Source organism: Pungitius pungitius, chromosome 4 (genome assembly GCF_949316345.1).
Source record: "Pungitius pungitius chromosome 4, fPunPun2.1, whole genome shotgun sequence".
Classification (NCBI taxonomy): Eukaryota; Metazoa; Chordata; class Actinopteri; order Perciformes; family Gasterosteidae; genus Pungitius; species Pungitius pungitius.
Window position 1 is genome coordinate 21,070,423 of NC_084903.1, and position 21,753 is coordinate 21,092,175.

At 44.9% G+C, this 21,753-nt stretch overlaps 1 protein-coding gene across 2 annotated transcripts in view; it reads left to right on the forward strand.

Moving 5' to 3' along the window:
• Window positions 1-21,753, forward strand: part of uacab (uveal autoantigen with coiled-coil domains and ankyrin repeats b) — a 29,460-nt gene that overhangs the window by 2,758 nt on the left and 4,949 nt on the right. For both annotated transcript variants that reach the window (XM_037455747.2, XM_062561841.1), the window contains exons 2-14: window positions 11,690-11,820; window positions 15,330-15,418; window positions 16,309-16,373; window positions 17,894-17,951; window positions 18,471-18,541; window positions 18,804-18,910; window positions 19,307-19,488; window positions 19,979-20,016; window positions 20,338-20,394; window positions 20,576-20,683; window positions 21,270-21,356; window positions 21,568-21,598; window positions 21,699-21,748. In XM_037455747.2, coding sequence (XP_037311644.2) covers window positions 11,690-11,820; window positions 15,330-15,418; window positions 16,309-16,373; window positions 17,894-17,951; window positions 18,471-18,541; window positions 18,804-18,910; window positions 19,307-19,488; window positions 19,979-20,016; window positions 20,338-20,394; window positions 20,576-20,683; window positions 21,270-21,356; window positions 21,568-21,598; window positions 21,699-21,748 — 1,074 coding nt within the window. The remainder of the gene's footprint in view (window positions 1-11,689; window positions 11,821-15,329; window positions 15,419-16,308; window positions 16,374-17,893; window positions 17,952-18,470; window positions 18,542-18,803; window positions 18,911-19,306; window positions 19,489-19,978; window positions 20,017-20,337; window positions 20,395-20,575; window positions 20,684-21,269; window positions 21,357-21,567; window positions 21,599-21,698; window positions 21,749-21,753) is intronic.

The following is a 21,753-nucleotide window of genomic DNA, read 5'->3' on the forward strand; positions in this document are numbered from 1 at the left end:
AAAGGAAACTCTTTCTAAGAACTTGAAAAAACTAACTGAATTCCTCTCCCACTGTTTCTATTCTATTCTATTGTATTATCTTTTCTATTTCTATGTTTTATTATTATCCGAGACAGTGGTAATATGTGCATTTACTTTGATTTTCTGATTTTCTTGACCACGACCATCCGGGTTTACCGATCAATTATTGACCTGAACTTATAAGGAACGTTAACCAGAACCATTCAAGGTCGCTGGAAAACAATCTCAGTGGAAAAAAAATGCCCAGACATTCCCTGAATACCAGCTGTCGATTAAATGCAGGCAAAGTTCTCTGGGTTTGTGTCAGGTTTCAATGAATTGTTTATTTTCATGAAGATTATTCCATTACCACAGGCCCAGCCCACTTCTAACTTATTGTTTTGTTCAACCAGCACTTTAAAACAGAAAATAAAACCAAGAAAAGCATCCAATTCTCACATTAGAGACGTTTGAACCAAATATTTTCCATGGTCTCGCAACGATTAATTGATATTTGGAGGCAGATGTATTTTCAATAACTAATGAATTACCATTATGGCTCAAAAGAAAAAAATGGTCCTCATTCATTCCTCATTTATCCCATTAAATAGACCGAAACACTCATATTCATTCTTTAGTTTTTGATAGCTTTTGGTTATAAGATATATAATAACATAGTAGTCAAGCAAGTCCAAATTAAAATGCATACAAACAGAAAAGGAAGCTGAAGAAAAGTGTAAATAAGGATGACCTCAGTGAGATTAAGGTCAGACGTCTGAACGTGGATGCAGTAATATTCCACAAACGCCTCAGCTGGCCACCGAGCAGAGCTCCTGCAGGACAATACCAAACTGTGTTTGCTGGTTAGTTTTGATATTGATGTGAATGGTTTTTTGTCACAGCCAAACACCTTTTCTGCAAGATGCCCCCTAAAAATCCACAAAGGAGACGGCTGCTGTCCCCCTCTTCTTCCATTCTGCTGCCCACAGGAAGTGAGGTCTTCCTGTCGAGGCTCGTCTGTAACCTCGCCAGATCCCACTCAGAAACCAAACTGGACTCCTTTACAAAGACTTGTGTTTTGTCATTTCACAATGTTCCTTTCATCCTCAAGATCCAACCGTGGAGAGGTGTTAGTTTCTTCTTGCTCGCTGGAACACCAAGTATTGTTTTGTACACTCCTTGTATTTGTTACTGTGGCTGCATATGAGTTGGATTTGTTTGACATTTACGCGTTTTACTGGTAGTTTAGTCCACCTAGTGAGCTTTTCTCTTCCCACATTATTGGTCTTTGTCAGATAAAGACATAAAATAATCTTGTACAAAAAACTTCAAGAATCCACACAATGCATTTTGGGGCATAACGATGATTGTGAATGTAGTTATGTTTTCAATAAAACTACACAGTAATGCATACTGTTTATAATTTGGTTATTAATACAAATAAGTCATTTTTACCACATAAGTCTTGTGTAAATACACTATCTCCCAGATTGGCCAGATTGTACCAACAGAGACATGAGAGGCCGATTTAAGATGCTCACATCATTGTGGTGATGGACTGCTCCATTCATTTTCCAGTTTTTAGTGAAAGTAGTCCAACTTGCCAAACTTTTAAGGTGTATTATTTCCATGCTGAAGTGTTTAGTTTACCAATTCTATTCGACAATTGGTAGAAAATGTATAAGCAACTATTTTTTAATAATCCATTTTTTAGGGGGGGAATTAAACCTCAATCGTGAGGATCCGGTGCTCTTTAAAAGCAATGGATTGACGTTGTTAGTATCTTTCTTCATTTGAGACTGTTATTCACACAAAACAACCTTTTACAGGGTCAGTTGTTCTGTGTTTGCTACCTTTAGGAAGGGAGGGGGGGGGGTGTACTTCGATCTGTAAATTGCTGTGTTCCCCTAAAATCTTCTTCTCGGTCTCCTTCTGGTACCTACCGATCATCAAAGCGCTTCTTCAGAGGCCTTCGTGGGAGTCTGGTTGAACCCTCTCCTAATGAGAAGCCTCCTCCACAGCAACGGATAATGAAAGGGCTGAATCGAGGATAAAGCACCCATTCAACTTTGTGCTCGACCGTGGTTATTATATTACAGCATGTGGGACTCGCAGACCTAATGGCCGACAGGGCTCATTATTCAATGGGCATCAGAAGAAGAACATTGTTGTTGCTGCTGCTGCTCACACTAATATCAGTCGGTTATTTCATCTTGAATAAGCTGTGTCATCATCCATTCTTAAGTTTCAGGGTACATTATTTTGAAGGCCCCTTTTCATTTGTACAGTTGGAGAGTGTGCTCCACTTTCTCCTGCTTCACCGTGTCCCTGATCACACCTAGTCTTTATTTGGCCTTCAGGCCCAGCAAGCATCCGAAAGGATGAAACGCGAGAGCCTCCCTCGCTCTCGGAGTGATGTTGTGGGAGCGGTTGATGAAGCAGTCGGGTGGAGTTCGGCTGTATTGTTGGGGAGTCGTGTCAAAAGAAGGATTGGTGGGAAAAAGGTCTGTGATGGCTCCATGCCCCTTTGGGAGGATTCTATATCTACTGTGTTGGTTGTTTCTGAGGAGTCATCCACACACCTACAGTGAAAAGAAAAAATGCCCCCCAGGCGTTAATAATAAATATAATAAAACCCTAACCCTGTAAAAATAATCCCTGTTCGTTCTACCACGCCCAAAAACGCACATGACCTGACCAGGGCTGATAAGGCCATTCAACACAGGAATTAAAGTGCTCAAATTATTGTAGGCAGGAGTAGAATTGAATGGGTTCTAACACCAAGAACAAGGCCAGTAATTTGCTATTATTGTTGACTTTATAAGTGTTGCATTAATAAGCTGTGTTCCTGCTCACTGGTACCATTCTATCATCGGTAATCACCTTTTAAAATGTAACGTATAAACACAGACATAAATGTCGTTTACCGCTCCACGAAGAACTGCTTCATCATCATTGGCCAAACAGGAAGCAGCATTCCTACAGCCGCAGTGTGGAAAGATAGGCAGTTTGTCTATTTATACCAATAATGAAACACATTTTATCCTGGTGGGGGGACCCCTCGGGAATCTTCCACTAACCGCCGAGCCGCCCCCGGAGAACCTGCTTAGCGTTAAGTAGAAGCCCCCCATCACCAAGTTTAGGCTCCAACTTGAGAAAAACAGCCAGCAGGCGTTCTTACCCCTGTGTGGTTGGGGGGTGAGAACGTCTGGGATTAAAAAAAAAAAAAAAAAAAAAATCCCCTCATCCTCATTTCCAAAGTGTGTGTGTGTGTGTGAGTGCGGCTGGCTTTTCAGGGCTTGAGTCGGCACGGAGGGAAGGTTTTAGTTGAATTAACCCTTGCTCAGAAGCCCCCCTCCCCTCCTCTGACAGGCGCCTGTCAGACCAAATTGCTGCTCCCCTTTGTCGCCCTGATGGGAAGATGTTCTAGATGAACAAATGAGCAGTTTGACTGCTGTCAAACATGAAAAGAAGGAATCCCACTGTTCCCAATTCTCTCAAGTTTTCCTATTCATCCACTTAATTGAGTCATTTAAAGAACTTTCTTTCTTTGTGGCACATTTCTGAAGTTTTATTTCTCAGAATAACGTATCCAGTTGTTGTTGTGTTCTTTTTTTCATCCCATTTTGTGAGAGTAAAACCAGATTTGATCTGTGCTTGTACGTGCGTTGTATACACTGAAGCGGCAGCAGTCACCTCATCCCAACGAGGAAGAACCAAACACTGGAAGTGAAGGAACTACCACTGTGCTTTTAAGGTTGTAAATGATGTTCTCTCTTTAGGAACCGGACCAATAGTCTAAAGCACCTCTGCAGTGTTTAACAAGGCATATTGTAAGGGTTTAAATCTTACAATTCTTTTCGCCTTGTGTGAAGAAATTGACGCGTCGAGCAAATGGTGCGTGTTCCTGTGGACCATGACGGTGCTAAGTGAAGCTTGTTTTGCTCTCGACCCGAGAGGGTTCACTCAACGCCTCGGGGCCCTGTACTAGTGCTTTTATTCTTTCATTCTTCCATTTGCTTTCTGATTCCACCGATGGCTGTAACCCGGAGACAATATTCCGTGCTGTCACTCACCGTGTTCACAGCGTTTTGTTCCCTCGGATGAAGTGAGCAGAATGGTTGCTGTGGAAACGGCTTCGCTAGATGTGCGTTTATGAAAATAAGTATTATTTGCCTATGTTTGATTGACTCTGAACCAAACAGCAGGGAGTCAACGCAGCCCACACCTTAGTATAAATATAGTCCTAATATCACTGCAGTCTGGCTGTAACTGTTGATTGTGATTGTTTTAAGATTTGTCCAGATGACACGGCCATTATTTGCAAATATCAGATTTCATAGCAGTCGGCACTGCATGCTGGTATATATTTACATATTCGTAAGAAGGCGGAGAAGGAGGAAATCTCCATTCTTTCTCTTTTGTATTTTTCTGAGCTGGAACCAACCGGTTCGGCAGGTTTTCCTGTAATATCTATTTGTTCACAAGGCCGCTTTTTACTCGCTGTTAGGAGGCCAACTCTCAGACCAGATCAGCACTAGTTTGTTTGAGGCGGGACGCTGTGTTGGGTGCAGAGTGGGTGATAGCGACACAGTCTGTGTTTTTAGGATTAAAGTCTGGCTCCATGGGGGAGGCGGTGAGGTCACCGCAGCAGTGTTCCCCATGCAGAGGGCTCGCTCTGTTAAAGACCCGGAGTGTGCGGGGGGGGTTAGTTTGCGTCCTGTGTGTTTGTACGGTGTGATTACAGGGTAACGGAGGGGGCTGCTGAGTGTATACACGCGTAGTACCAACTGCGTGCGGCCAGTGATGGAGAGATTACCCATGTGGAGGGAGGTTGTCATGTGACAGGGTCGGAGCTTATTGACTGACTTGGGTGGGCTGCAGCTGATGGCGGGCCACACACACACACACACACACACACACACTTGTGTACAGGAGCCTACAGGAGAGGGGGGGGGCAAACCTCCAATTAAGCCTCCATCAAGCTGTGTGCCATTCAGTCTCTCTGCCTCTGCAGAACGTTTGGTAAAGGTTTTTGCTTTGCTGAAGAAGGCGACGGGGGTAGTGGAGGGTTGGCGTGTATCGCACTGTGAGGTGAGGAGGCCGACCTTAACAGGAAGACGCTCGGTCACCGGGACGACGAGGTGGAACGCTTGACTTCACCAAAGGGGCAAGTCACTGCCTGCCCGGGCGATACCTGATTGTTATCTGCCACCGTGGGAGTCGAGCTGGTGTTTCTTTGAAATCGAATACAGCAGCTTGAATTCTTTGTTTTTTTGTATATATTTTTGTTTTCCTGTTAATCCTTTTATTAGATTAATTTAATTCCCTGTATAATATATGGACGTTTTGAAACCTCCCGAATAAGTTAATTTTAGTCGCCCTCTCTGTCCACTGGAGCGAGCGTGCACACCTGTCTGTGTGCGCGCACGTGTCAGCGCCCCCCCCCCCCCCCCCCCCCCCCCTTTGTTCACTGGTCGGGGAAACACAGATACATTCCTCATTCCATAACACAGTGATTTAGTTCATGCACGTTTCTGTCTGACGCCTCGTCCATTTGACCAACCCTTCAGTAGCATTCCTCGTGTGAGGGTGTGTGATGACAAACGGGCTACATCCCGACTGTTTAGTGACCAAGCACCAGCACGCCCAAAGAGCTCGCCTCCTCAACCAAACATGGCCCCACAAGACAAAAGACGAAGGAGGTATTTTTCCCGATGATGCATCATCGTTTTTTCTCTCGTCGATTTAATTTTTTTTTGTATTTCCTAGTCTTTGTTCCTCGCAACACTCCCTTCAGGCACATCATAATGGAGACACACAGAGTTCTTTGTGCGGTTGTCTTTCCCCATACTCTTTTGTGGCAACAAAAATGATCATTTTAATAGTTTTTCTTTTAGAAAATCAGTCAATTTGCGGTAGCATTTCTACATTATGTACATTCTTTTTTTGGCTTGACTTTTTTTTCCGTCTCTGCCTTTTCAACGCAAGGACATCCCAAGCATCATCAAATGTTTTTTTTTCATTTTTTTTTTTTTTTACAATTGTCCACTCCTCACCTCAAATGGCAGATTTGGCCACCAGCGGACAGAGAGCCAACAACTACACGCCCTCCCCCCCCCCCCCCCCCCACATTAACATGTTGTCGATGAGGCAAAAAAAAGGGTTGGGATTTCCTGATCTAAATGGTTCCTGACTATCTGGTTGGACGTCATTTCACAGTCCCATGGCTCACTTCTTTTATCTCTACATGCTCAGACCAGCTGCAATAATATTAGTCACACTGCGGCCAAAACTCCAAACCTTGCTTGTTTTGAATTCTCCTTCTGCGGGACGTTTCATTGATGGCTATTGAAATGTGCCAGCTAAGCTGCTGCTGACAGGAAATTTGTATTTTAGCTCAGAGATCTGGTTATTTTGACCAAAATAATTCCATCTAATCTTTTTTTTTTTTACAACCCTAAAAGTTTTTTAAGATGCCTTGCCTCAATACCATCATCATCCTTTCCAGAATTGTTTTTTCAGAAACTGCTCCTGCCTTCTTGTTCTTCACTATCTTTTCTAGGGACCCTGCAGGGGCAAAGTTCACAGGCTTTTGGCAACTGGACAGCTGATGTCCCGCCCTGGCAGCGGGTGTCGGAAGTAGAACTAAATAGCGAGGAAGGGCTTTGCCCTCCAGGTCACAGGTCGTCTAAAATGGTGGAACCCAGCAGCTGGACTGAATAGTCTCCATTTTTAATCTATGGGGGTCACCACGACAACTCCCTGTAAACCTCAAGTATCATAGAAACAGACCTATGGTATCAGTTTTTATGTCACCCACCTTTACTGTGAGAAATATTTAATGTCTAGATTTTACTATCGGTGTTGTATGTTGTAACAACATAAAACAATTGGTCTCACTAGTGATGATTAGTCCATTTCGGTGCAATCAATGGATGCATGCAAGAAATATGTCTTCTTGCAATACGATAAATGTGCATTTACTAAGATGAGCCCATGAGTGAGAGTTTTGTTGGTTTTCCCTTTGGTGAACTTAAAATTCTCTTTTAGGCTCCTTTTTTAATCTCGTTGCTGCATAGCCTATTACTAATGTAAAGAAGTTGGATTGAAAGCCACACTTTAATTTGCCGTGTCTTGTACTGTTCTTTTTACAAATCTAAAAGGTTTAAGCGCAGACACCTGGCCACACCAGAAAAACCTACGTCAACCCAAATTTATTCAGATAGCACACATCGGTTTGACTACTTAAATCTAGACAACGCAGAGACACAAAGGATCATCTTGTAAAGCGTCAGCATTGAAGAGGATCACAGGTCGGCCTCTCCTCTGTGTGCAGGAGGCTAATAGACTTCGACCTGTTGTTGTTGTTGTTCAGTCTACCACTAGAGGGCGTGTCTGTCCGTGCTGCCCCTTGCTCCTGTGTTATGCACAAATGCATCGAGGGCCTCGTGCACATGCCAAAAACAGAGCGCCTCTTTCCTCCTGACACCTGGCCCCAACCGCCAGCGGGGGCCTCGGCTCCATCCAAGAGGGTCTTTCATCAATTCACACCGCCCCGCCACGACGGATCGACTGCAAGCAGGCGACACCTGGTCACTTCCTCACCTCTCCACTGGCTCGTTTACACATCTGTTGACCGCTGGTGCTCTCTTTCTTCCCGTCCTCCCCCACCAACGTTCCCGCCTCTGCCACTCGTTTTTGTTGGTTTTTGTTTTCTCTCCCTCTCTGCGGGTCCAGACAGTCCCACACTTCATGCACAGGGTCTATTGTTGCAGATCAGACGAGGGAAGGTATCTGGCAGCGCCGAGATGTGACACTTACTACTGGCTGATTGTGAGCGGGTGGTGTTATGACTGCGGTGGGGAATAGGATTTTCACAAGGAATACACGTCTTTTTTTGCGTCGATGCATTGTTCAGTTATCCTCATTATTTTTGGAAACAGTTGTGACTCGCGTAACTTTTAGCAGACTAGCGCCATCATCGGATTAAAGCTTCTCTTTGAGTTCAGTAACCACATGACCGGGCTCCGTCTGGCCACTGGGGTTTCAATATCAAAAATACTAACTGGTAAGGGAAGTACTGCAGAATTTCGGTTCCAATCACTTCACCCCATAAAATGTCAACGGTTTACGTGTCATGACGTAGCGTCTCTCCTCACAGATGCAACCACGCAACCACCCCCCCCCCCCCCCCCCCCCCCCCCCATGGTCATAAACCTGTAAAACCCCTCTGCATCCGACACCACTACCTCTTGACGCGTTGGCACACAGCTTTATGCTTTGGACTTGGCTTGGGGTCTGTTATGAGAGCAGTCGGGTATTTTCTGCGTGTGATTTCATCCGTGAGGACGTTAGAGACACATTAGTCTCCGGGTGGGGGGGGTGGTGGTGGGGGGGAAACCGAGGTGTTGGAAAGAATTTCTGTAGACAGTGATGGACAACCTGAACTGAAGATGACGACCCGAAATAATTTGTGTGAACAGGTAGAAGTCATCCACTGTTTTGGTCCTCAAGGTTACTGCGTTTTAAATATAAACTTTAGGTAATGTGTTTGTTTCAGCTGCTGTTTCAGTTTGAAACATCTTTTTCGGCAGCGACGTCACGGTGAGCGACGCAATCTGAGGACGCTCAGAGTTCGAGACACTTTGTGGACAAATATTATTCATATTATTATGTAACATTTTACTTTTTGTTTCCCTTCAGTGGCCAGTGTCGAAACACTTAAAGGTTAGTTGGTTGATCCGTCCTCTTCAAATTCATGGTAGATGAACTCGTGGATGGATTGACATTTCGTACAATGATTTAGTCCCAGTCTGGATGAATTACAGTAATTTGTCAAGTGATCATCAGATATTTGTATCCAGCTTGGTGACAAAATAAATTGAAATGTTACTTCTGCTGCAATCATTTGGTTTCGATAAACAAGAAACAAATTTAAAAAAATATTTTTGGAAGCTTTAATAGTTTTTGCCACAAATATCTTTTATTCCTACTTTCACATACCTCAGATCAAATGTTGTTGATTCCAGTGATTTTAAATCACTGAGATCATACTTCAAACATACTCCTGCGTTCGTTACTTCATTCCAGGATATGAAAGTAAAGCCGGCCATAACACTGACATCATATTCACGACATGATATGAAACTAAATATTGTCATGTGGCCTGGTCATCATCTTCCCAGGTTTTAAAGGCTGCAGTCAAATGATTCAAGTTTAGACCAGTTAACTGCTCGGAGAAAAAAAAAAAAAACGGGCATCATATTTCATAAAACTCCCAATTAGTTCATACTAAATATTTTTAGAGGGCGCCCGTCAATCAAAACCCCTTTAAAACATCAAGCCATACTTTAAAGCCTATTGTGTTATTACAGTCAGTAAGTGAGTGGCAACCTTCTACTTGCTAACAGCCCTATCAATAACCCAGTACATTAACAGATTCACAAACAAATACACACACGCACACACTTCAGCGTGCCCATATGCCATATTTACGTGACCAGTATGCCGCGGGGCCATTTTGGCGCCTTTGTCTCTATGCAAGGCGGAGCAGCTTTTGTAAGTTGACACCTGCTTCTTCACATGACATGTCATGCGGAGGAGGCCTTTCTGCGTGTTTGTGCATATCGGTGGCGCTCTGTTAACGCCAGTCTGGCAGCGAGCGGTAACCCGAGGCCCCGAGGAGCTGATGCAGTGTGTGAATGAAACGGGCCCTTGGGTGTCTGTCCGTCTGTCTGTCTGTCTGTCTGTCTGTCAGTCAGTCTTTTTTTTTTTTTTTACCTAGAAAAGGGAAGCTTTGGGCTTTTGCTGTGTGTTTTTTTTGTGTGGCGGGGACGAGGCAGTGTAATTCTTGGTGGGGCCGCAGTCCCAGCCAGTTGGTTGACATCTAACCTTGCTACTGTGCAGCCCGGATCGGGAGGGGGGGGGCTTTAGATGGATTGGTTAACAGCAGCTCCTGGGCCAGCAGTGTCCTCTGAGGGTTACTGCCAAGACCACTTCAAATGTGCAAACCATAATCCCCCTCTGACATTAATATTTTCAGATGGAGGCCAGCGTGATGGGGGTAGGGGTAGGTGGGGGTAGGGTGAGGCGTGGGGTTGGCGATGTAAGCAAGGTCTTTTTGGCTAGCCTTGTTTCATGTTGGCAGTGGTGATGGACACTAAAGCCATTACTCACAGTGCAGGCATGTCCAGAATGTATTCTTAGCCCCTGTCTTCCTATCCGTCACTACAGAAAGGCTGGAGTGTCAAAAAATAAAGAGGTAACCAGTCTACGGCGCTGTCTGCACCACTGCTGTTTACTGGGGGGGGGGGTATATATTTTAAACCTGCGACAGTGCCCATATTTACCCCCACTGAGCCTGACCGACTTGCCATTTTGGTGGGGCGAAGACGAAGGAGAGAAGAGGCAAAGACGGACGCTCTTGAAGTCACGACTTGTTCACCTCGCAGCGTTTGCAGCCAGAAAATCGATCCAGAGAAGACACTAAAAGGAAGCGTATCACAGCAGAAGGAGACTGAGCTGAACAGAAGGTCGGAGGATTAAATAGAGGGAGAGGCACTTAGGGGGAGGCTAGCGGTAGCCAGGCTGAGCTGACTCCCTCCCCTCCCCCCGAGGAGGAGTCGCAGTTGCCGGCCAGGGCTGGTCCCAGGGCTGGCAGGGCTGGCCCTACTGCTTCTCCACCTCCATTCCTTCCTTCCTTCCTCCCTCTCACTCCTCCTTCTCCTCCCTTTTTTTATTTAACAATCAACTGAACTGCTGTGCAGTGATGAACTTCCAGGCCGGCCCTGTGAGCAACTCAGGAATGCTCAGAAAATCCTGCCAAAGAAACTCTGCCACCTCAAGTGAGGCGAACTGGACAGGTTGAGCCTTCCTTGAGAGGACCTGCGCTGCAGTATAGACCGTCCCGCTTCTGTCACCTCGTCTCTCTGGGTCGCACTCACTGGTTGAGTGCTGCACCGACAGACTTTTCTTCTCCTTTCTCTTTTTACATTTTTTTTTTTTTTTAAACTGGAACCGTGGCGACTTTTTCAGTAGCGCGGGTCAAGGACCAGCTCCACTCACCCAAGATGAGCCGCTGGCTGAAATGCACCTCCATGCACTTTGTAGGTATTCGTTGGTGTCAGTTTGTCATGGTTACTATTCTGTGCTTTTCTCTACAAATTGAGTGACCTGAAAGCTGGGATTTAACAACTTCAAAAGTTGGCTCAATCAAGTTGCTCTTTAGTTGCTGCTCTACAGCAGGATGTTGGACGATGTACGTGCGTTTCATCCTCCTCTCATTGTGTACATTCCTCTGTGCATACACATTGCTTGTGTTTTTAAACCCAGTTGAGGTTATAATGTGTGTTCTTGTGTTCTCTGTTCGTTTTTGACCTCCAGTATAAAACATCCTTCTTAAAGTGCTTCCCAGGAGCCTTAAATGTACTCTGTTCCCATGCTTTGTAGCTATTACTCACGAGGAGGTGGGGGTAGTGAAGCTGCAGCACAGCACATTGTTGGCACATTCTGGTTTAACTTAATTATATTCTTGTACAACAAAAGGACAAACTACATTGAGTCATATGCATATGTCATTGTTTAATTAACATACCACATTGTAGGTGTTACCCACTGCTCAATTACTTGAACTATTTGTTTTTTGAATGCACTGCATGCCTGACAGTGTTTCCGTCTCCATTGCCAGAACACAGACTGGAACAAGTATGATGACCGGCTGATGAAGGCCGTGGAGCGGAGAGAGGTGGAAAAGGTGGCCGCCGTTCTCAGCAAGAAGGGCATCATCCCCAGCAAGCTCGACGTAGAAGGGCGCTCGGCGTAAGTAAACGCAACACCCAACCACCTGCAGACGTGCACACACACACACCCACAGTCGGCATGTTACACGCACGTTCTACCGTGTCCTTTTATACTAATACTTACAGCTCTAAAGTGCTGAGCATCACGCACCCAACCCTGTTTCCCAGATAAAGCATCTATTGATGGGATTCCTTCACATTTAGGTCACACTTACTCAGAGATAGTTTTAAGACTTGCCTCAATATTTCCCTGCATGCAATAAAAAAAAGAGACGGGCCCGTTTTCAAAATTCCCCTGGGCTCTGGTGACCCTGTGGAACGTTTTTCAACCTTATAACTTCTCCCAGCTGCCCAGCGTCCGCTTTTGACGTTGCATATTATCATTATGAGTCTATTTTTATAACCATAAATGTCTCTTTTGGTGTCCATTTGACTGGAGGTCAGTGTGGGAGTTGGTACAGAAATGTCTGTGGCCGCTGGAGGCTGTTTATGTAGTCCCCACAGGAAATGACTCCCATCCGATCCACTCTGGTGCTTTGCCACTCAAAATAATGCATTTCGGCCCAGGACCAGTTCACATCTTTTTGATTTTCTTGGTGGGAATCATGTTTTTCGGTGTTTTTTGTTTTGCAAAAATCTGGATTTGTACCCTTCAAAAAGTGTGATACGGTGGACAAAAAGCCAGGACATGAAGTAGGTGTAAGGTGCATGGAGAATCGCGGCTCAGCCCATCAGTACAATGTTCAGGTGTTGTTTCTGATGATGCATCACACATATTCACACACATTACAGGTTCCATAATGGCGTCATGGAACACAAGGCGTCGAGCTGTTGCAAACAAAAGCAGGTGCTTTGTTTTATTGCGATCTGTAACCAGATTCCAACAAGCAGCATTTTGCGAGGCTTTCTGTTTTAATCCTGGATATTTGAGAGGTTTCTGGCTTGTGCTTCAGGTTTTTTTTTGACAAAGGCTTCGTTCAAGCATAAAACTGTGTGGAGCCACAAATCCCAGCAGCAAAGGTGCAGAGTATTTTTCAGCAATCTCTTTGAAGTTCTCCCCTAGCAGCATCACACAGGCCGGCGGTTGTACACATGCTGGCTTGTAAATAAGCGCAACGACACACACGCAACCCGATAAATGCTCTGCTCTCATAATAAGGTGCTGGAATCCGTCAGGAACTCAACGCAGTGACTGCAGAGGCTGTTGTTCCACGCTCATCACCCGGTGCTCCCCCGCAGGGCGGAGCGACCACAGCTAGTTAACCATAAAATCAACACGTTGAACGTTTATAGAAACGGGTCACGCTTTTGTGAGCACACCCCCCCCCCCCCCCCGCCCCTCCGTCCCTCCCTCCTCTGTCAACCCCCTAACAATTGTAAACCACAATATCAACTCGGCGGGTCTACTCTTAGCTCGGTGGGCCACACACAGAGGGACACGTGTCCAGCGGAGGAATGTCTGCTGGCGTTGTTTCGTAATCATGGAACTCTGTGGGGAAGCTAATTACAAACCGTTAAGCCCCGTGTGTTTTCTTTAAAGCAGCATGTCCACAATCCGGTCCCTGACCGAAAGAGGGCGGCGGGAAGGACATATTTCAGTTACTGTCTCACTGGTTTCCTTGACAAAATGCCAACAGGATTTAAGGCTTAAGAACTAAAATGAGTCATTCTTAGGGTTTGGGTTAATAATATCAATTGTTAATATCAGTTAAAAAGCTGGAAATGAGTCGCGGCACGCCGGTCACATGAGGGCGATGTAAACACAGCAAGGCTGTGAAGGAAGACTAAACACCATTTAGTCTCATTTAGCCACCGCTTTGCAAAAAACGTTTCAGAATTCCTAAGAAGGGTATTTACTTACTCTATTTTCAATCATGGATTAAAATGTTTAAAGCATCTCAAGGTCTATGGTTAACACAAACTTATTTTAGGTATGTCACCAAAGAGCAATTTAAAGAAAAACCTTCACTTAAAGACAGGGGAAGCCCAAGATGCTGACTCAGATCTGTGTTTTAGACACAGATTTAGATTCCTGCAGCCTGTCGACTTTGGTTTGTTTTCCACCAACTTCTGAGAAAAGTATCCGCTAAATGTCTTCAGCTAGTTTCTGACCGTTCTGGTGTCTGGAGCTAAAAAGTCAGTGACCACTTTGATAATCTCTGAGCGTTTATTAGAATAAAATATTGTGCCTAAGTTTTGAAAGTGTGTTTTGACTGCAGTGTCTGCATTGATAACCACACGCTGTATATGGTTCAGCCACCAGCATACTCTCCCTGGTTTTACTCCCCCCCGCCCCCCCCACTCTGAAAATAGCATCCGTATCCCGTCGACCTGAAAAACCTCCCAAGGAGGAGCAGGTGTGACGGGGAGACACCATGTGCTCCTTTAAAGCCAGACCCATTAGCTTTTACCCTGTTCTCCACCTCAGAGCCGCAGACTCTGTGTTTGGTCGGTGTCTAACGCTAAGCTTTTTTAAAACCTGTCTGTGCTTTAGTTTCTTGCAATTAGTCACGTAGTGGCCAAGACGTGATTGTCATTGCTCATGCCATCTTCTGTAAAAACGCTGCGGCTCATGAACCCCGTAGTTCCTAATCCTTCCAACCTGCCAGGACCCCCAACTGCTCCCCAGAGAACCCTCATCTCCAGGCCATCAACACGGCTTTTAATACCCCCGGCAGTGTTGAGGTGGCAGCCTCGCTGTCTCCTTGGCGGATACCTCGGGGTTAATGTATAAACGGGCTCATGTGGCTTGATGGGTGACAGACTGAGATTGGTTTACACACCAGTGCTCTGCAGACCCTTGCTGGCTGGTGGGGGGGCGGGGGGGGGGCGGCGCCGCTGTGGGTTAGAACCAGAGAAGGGGAACAGAGAGGTTTTCAAAGTGATAATTGAAGACATGTTGACAACCAAGTTCAGTGTGAAACGGCTTAATTGAGTTGTCTGTTAACAAGTGGATGCAAACTGTGTTCCAATTAAACAGATAACACCGAATTTGACAAGACGATCCCGATTCCTCTGCTGCTGTTTCAGATTGTCAGCTTCTTAAATCCTCATAATTTAGTCAGCTGCCTGACTATTCATTTGTATTGTTTACCTTTTTATGGCCATTTTTTTGATCACATTTTGCAAACTAGACACAGAAAGGGAAAAGTCTCACGAGTATTGGCATTGTCTAATTATTCTTAAACTTGTGCAGGCATAAAGAGAAGCTAAAGAATTTCTGTAACCTTATGCCGACGACATTGTTGTTGTTGTTTTTGAAGCTCTTGGTTGCCGTGGAAACATGACAGAACCTGGGGGTTTCTTTTTATTCACCTCAAGAATGCTGATCCTGCGGATAGCGAGGAGCCAGGCGTCTGTTTGGAGTCCCATACTGGTCCTTAAGTTTCACCCCCAGCCTCCCCCTCCGCTTTACACCCTATCACTTTTTCACCTGCTCCGTGCTGCCTACTCCCCTGACATGTGTCAGTTTCGCTCTCTTATTTTTTTCGTCTCCCCCCCCCCCCCACCTCTCCTCTTGTTTTCCAGGTTCCATTTGGCTGCGGCGCGAGGACACGTCGACTGCCTCAATCTGATCCTGGGACACGGCGTCGACGTCACGGCCTCCGATGCCACCGGTGAGTTCTGGTCGGACCAAAGCCGTGTCCCCAAAGCTGCGGCTACGTACTCGCATGTGTTTCTGATATTTTGTCCACCCTCATCGTGTCAACGACGGTAAACCTGATACTGTTTACGAAAACCAGAGAAGCGGTATTTCTTGTTCAGCAGTATGTTTGGTACTGAAAGCTTCCCCCTCACTTCATGAAGTCCCTGCAGCGTGTCATCACGTGTGGCTAATCCCTTTATTTACTCCATCAAATGGCCTGAAGACCGTGTCTCTTTACAGACCTCTTCACATCAAAGTAGCAACACATTTTACACTTATTCCCCCTTTTCCGATTGAGATGATGATATATTTTCTCCTTTTTGCCATCACTATCTTCTGGTTGGTCTCGTGAACGCAATGAAGTGAGTGAGGGGAATTCTTCATTCGAACCTTGGAGAATAGCTGAAGAGAATCTGGCTTCATTTACAATCGGGAGCACGTTGTGAATCCTCTAATGCGTCATGCGTAATTCATGCCAAACTGTGATTCCCTAACTGCCTCCGTTGGGATTGAAACTCGTGGTCTCCGGTTTGCCACTCCGCCGCCTCGCCCGCTGAGGCGAGCTCAAAGGGATTCACCGATGAATCTTGTGGTGCAATCAACGGCACATGTGCAGCAAAGCGGGGCAACAGAGCGATGCGTTCTGTTTGCTTTTGACAGAATAATATGTCTGATTAATGTCACAATTTTTGGCGAGTGCAGTTTCTCTCGGTGCAATTGTACGTAGACATAAAAGTGCCATCAAACAGGGTCGTTAAGGGTTGATTGCACGTCGAGTGTGGCTCTTCAAATACTTTCAATGCGAACCCTTGATTATGATTGTAGTTAATGTTTCTCCCTTTCTGCATTTATGACTTGCAGGCAAAAATGCTCTTCATCAGGCTTCAAGAAATGGGCATTCTCTGTGTGTGCAGAAGCTCCTGCAGGTAAAGCGCATTTTGTCACAGTGTTTGTTTGTTGAGTTTTCTTGACCCCCCCCCACGCGGCGCGCTGCAGACCTGCCCTCCAGTCACTGGCCACCAGGAGCAGTTTCCTTCTTTAAATAGTTATTCCCAAACGGCAGCTGAGCAAACTCCGTATCGGTCGACGGTAGGCCCTGTTGAGTCACGGCGTCCCACCGGGGGATTTATGTGTTTACAACCGTGGGGGGGCGGGGGCGTGCTGGACATCTCTGCAATATTGTGCTCTCGTCGTGTTGTAGCCCCCCCCCCCCCCCCCCCCTCCTTGCCCCGCCCCCTTTCCCGCCAGTGATCTAACTGCGCTCGCGGCTGTTGGCGGGCACGGTGGGGGGGTCGGTCGTCAGCGGCGTTGACAAGCCTTCCCTCCTGCAAACCTGCCGTCCATTCCGTCATCACACCAGACACAGCAGCTGGACGCCAGCACCCACCTCCTCCACGATCTCCCTCGTCAGCCCAAACCCTCAGGGTATAGGATACCCCCCCACCCTCCTCCCCCGCCAATGCTCCACAGTCGGCTCCCGTTGCCGGTCCAACTCTCACCCACTTCGCTTTGTCATTTGAGCGCGCTGTTAATTTTTGGCCCTTGTTGCTAGATAGAGTTGGGTTTTTTTTAGTGGCGCTCGGCGGCAAGCTTACCCGGCAACATGCGGCCCCTGTTAGCATTGAGCCCTGGAGGGCTTCACAGCGGGCCCCTCGTCACCAGAGTGGTACACTCCAACCAGCAGGGGATATCAGCACGGCGCCACTTAGTCCCGTACAACCTGCCTGATGTTGGGCTCAGGTTCCACCGGTCAACCAGTGGGAATTAAGCATTTTATTACCACAAAAATATAATTCACTTATTATTTTAAAATCTCCGCTAGATTCAGGTGAATCATTTTCTAAATGTAACATCTTTGTAAAATAAGCCGCTTCCATCCGTTGATTAAATTACTAAGGTAAAATATCCTTTAGCCAACTTCTTTATCTCCTTAGAAAAGTATGGATTTGGCTACATGAGCTTTATTGAAGTTGGTACTGAGGATTTAACATTTAATCCAGTAACTTAATTTTCTACAGACACTGGGCATAGAGAGAAAATGTATATTGTTGCTCCCCTTTATTAATTTGTACACATTTGTTTGCTTCAATTTTTTTTTTATTAAGTTTTGATTCATCCGTGAGCATAATAATATTGGATCATACAAAGTGATTCATTCAACTTATTTTTCTTAACAGCTTTTCTGTACTCTATCCTGTTTCAAATAAATAAAACCGCTCATGTGATCATTGAGACGAACCGCATTAGATTAAATATTCCAGCATGCCAATGACACCGTTCTGATTTTTAATAGCGTGCATGTATAGCGTTTCACACAAAGCTCCTCTGCGCTGCTGGGTGAGACTGATGCTCGTGTGTGTTTTAAGAATTAAGCGATAAAATCATATATTGAGATATTATTTCTGTACAGGGATCAATATGTATTTATCATTATTACTATTTGCAGCACAACAGTCCAGTTGGAAATGTGGACCTACAAGGAAGAACAGCTCTACATGATGCAGGTAAGAATCTACGGTAGTACTCATTTTACTGTAGTACTTAATCAGTAGCCTTGATTCTACTGTAGTACTCTAATGTATTACTGATTCTTCGTAGTACTCATTTTACTGACTTTACTAATCACTCTACTCTAGTACTAGTTCTGTACTGTTGTGCATTCAGACTAGACTCAAGTACTTAGTGTACTCTTCTGTAGTACTGACTCTACTATAGCCACCCTAGTTCTAACTCTATTCTACGTTACCATAGGAACTACTCTATTATACATTATCTTATCAACAGCTTTTCTGTACTCTATCCTGTTTCAAATAAATAAAACCGCTCATGTGATCATTGAGACGAACCGCATTAGATTAAATATTCCAGCATGCCAATGACACCGTTCTGATTTTTAATAGCGTGCATGTATAGCGTTTCACACAAAGCTCCTCTGCGCTGCTGGGTGAGACTGATGCTCGTGTGTGTTTTGTTGATAAATGGGATGAAATGATTGCAGTCGTTTGTGCTCTTTCTCTCCACAGTCATGGGCGGCTGCTCCTCGAGTGTGAAACTTCTCTGTGACAGCGGGGCTTCTGTGAACGCCACGGATTTTGTGAGAATTTCTTTATTTGTTTCACCTCATTTCACACAGTTTGTTAAAGTGGTCACTTCTAAGGTATTTTCAGTTCAGTTGTAATTGTAGAAAAGCGTATTGTGTTCAAGTCGGGTACGAATTTAATTTCTTCGGATTGAACTTGAAGTGAACTTTTTAAAACCCGACCTGCCTCAGCTGAGTCTTGCATCAACACCGCCCTGCTCATCTCATAACTGCGTTTTTGGATGTATTTATGTGCATGCATTTTTATTTTCTGCAGGATGGCAGGACACCTCTGGTGCTGGCTACCCAGATGTGTCATCCACGCATCTGTAAGCTGCTGCTGGAGCGAGGGGCTGACATCACCATCCGGGACAAACTAAACAAGTGAGAAACTTCACCTCATCGTGGTGTTTTTGTCTTTTTGGTTATAATTGAGTATGTGCTGCTCACAAAAGACAGGTGCCGTGGGGTTATTAACTATTTACTTTACTGTTAGTTTCTTTGCTGTTACGACCTTGACTTTAACGTCAGACAATACGGTCAGTTCTGTGCCGGCTATGAACATTTGTCCCAATTACAGTGTCAAAAAACTAGATGTGTTGACAATCTGCTCGGCTCCCACAGCTCTGAATTATTTTTACTGCAGTGGAACTAGATACGCAGCGACTCGTCTTCAGTGCCACAATATTTTGATTCCACATCCTCACATTCAGACCCATTGGTCCCCCTAGAGTTTTTTTTTTTTTCTCGCTCACGAGCGGCATTTGTTGACGCCCTCAGGACGCCGCTGATCCTGGGCTGCGAGTTTGGCTGCAAGGACGCCGTGGAGGTGTTGCTGAAGAGCGGCAGCGACGTGAAGGCAGTGGACAGCTCGGGTCAGGACGCGCTTCACTACGCTCGCCTCGGCAAGAACCCAGAGCTCGTCGCCCTGATCAAAAGTTACCTCGACAAAGCCACCAGAGGTCAGAAGGCAGGAACCAGTTCTGCTGCCGCTTCTTTGGAATAAATATTAGAGCATAATGTGCATGGAATTGAAGCTGACAATCGCCTAAACATTTCTTTAAAAAAAAGAGAATCTAGATACAATTTTTCAAGCTGAAAAGTTAATTTAGATGTGCAGCGAGAAGTCTTGACTGTTTGCATATTTATTGATTCATTTATCGATTACATTAATTTATTGACAAACTGCAAAAAGTGGCACATCGCGGCTGCATTTGGAAAATTAAACTCGTACAACTTCAGCATGATGCTGTTTTTTGACATACGTTAGAAATTGATCTGCTGTGGAGTGCAGGATGTAAAAATTCTGTCTGATTTTTACTTTCTAGTCCTGCTTGAGGGCATTCCTTTCCATGAACATGTTGTGAGGAGACCCTGTTCTGTAAACACACGTCTTGATGGTCACATTTGGGTGACTGTTGTGGCTGAACTTGCTGTTTTCTCTTGTTCCAGATAAAGAGGCTGCGAAGATAGAGCAGTGGAAGCGACAGGTAATTCAGTTCAGCATTTAGTTGCCTGGCTCAACCATCCGTTGAACCCCCCCCTGTGGCGAGGAGCAGCCGAATTTCTGCACTTCTCCGTCTTTTTGTTAAATGATAACGTGTCAAAGCCATTCAGATGCTAAGAATATTTTGGCTTTTTTTCCCCCGTTGCTTCACAGTTGAAATGATTTTCTTTGACTCACTCACTGCAGCTCAGATGTACATGACTGCCATCTAGTGATCATAACTGAGAGTTGTTCTCTACACTTTACCTCGGTAATGTTATCTCTTCAAAACATGGTTGTAAAAACGATCCCGTGTCATCCTCAGCATTCAGTGGAGAGGTCGGAGACAGTTGAGGTTAACAGAAGGGATCAAATCATACACGTAAGTGCTGTTTGACTCCAGCCGCCCTGTTCCGCACAAACACATAAGCATCTTTTGTGACAATTCACTGAAAAATCAAATCCGATCATCCATATCCTTAAAGCGCCGATGCATTATTAGTGATTTCTAGCATTTAGTAGTCAGTCTGGAAGCTTTATTGTTTTGCGTGTGTTTATTTCAGGACTTGGAAAAGCAGAACGAGACGCTGCAGGAAAGCCTGAGGAACTATCACCAGGATCAAGGAACCTTGTTGGATAAAGTCAACGTGCTGCAGCAACAGCTCACACAGGTACCAATATAAATGCATAATACAAACATGTGTAAATGTATTGTTACAAGTGGATTTGAGTCACATTCCAAACACAAAGCAGGCAATGAAGTGATTATAGATTCCTCCATTCTAGCTTCCAGAATAATAACGAGGGATTCAATTAAAATAATGTTGTTGTTATTGGACATTGTGGGCCTTGTTCCCAAATTTTGCAATTATTTTCTTCTTTTCGCTTGTTTTTAAGAATGTCATTATGCACAGCAGCAGTCACGAGTACAATGTGGCGACGTCTACAGTTACTGTATGACCTCTGAATCCTAAAAATAAGAGCAAATGAAAGGCCGTACATGTTGAGGTGGAGAGGAAAGGCAGGTCCACGTGTGACGTAATGACACCAGCTCCTCGCATTCAGGATTCGAGTGCTGTTCAAATCAATTTAAAAATAAATTATTTTGTTAAATGAGATCTATAAGACGGATGATCAAAATCTAAATGTATTTTTGTATCAGAGTGCATATATTCTCTTTCATAAATGATGTTTGTATTTGCCACCATTCTCTAATCCGTCGTTTATTGATGGCTCTGTTTGTTTCTTTCGCATCAGAAGGATCAGTTGAAGATGTTACTCGGTTCCAAAGAGGAAGGGGCTCGAGGCCAGGAGACGGTCAAGGTTCAGCTCAGGAGCACTATGGTCTGTGACTTTACACTTTATTACATTTTTACTCTGAGCATTTCATCTCATTTGTGATCAGACTTGAAGTTGGAAGCTGCTAATTTAAGGTTTTTATCTCTTAATGTCAAATCCTAGAAATGTTATGATCAACAGTCTTTAAAGTGTTGGAAATAGAAATGTATTCCAAGTCCCAGTAAGTCATTACCATTTGTTTTCCTGTGTATTTCAGGGGGATTACTCTGGACAGTCTGTTATCAAAGGCAAGCTTCATCTCTCAAATCATTAAGCATCATTTCATACCATCATCTCGACATTCACGAGTTGGGAGCTTCATGTTGGTGCACTTTTTCTTTCTTGCAGGTAAAGAAAACAATCTGGTCAAACAAGCTTACAGCCTGGACTCTGATCAGGTACA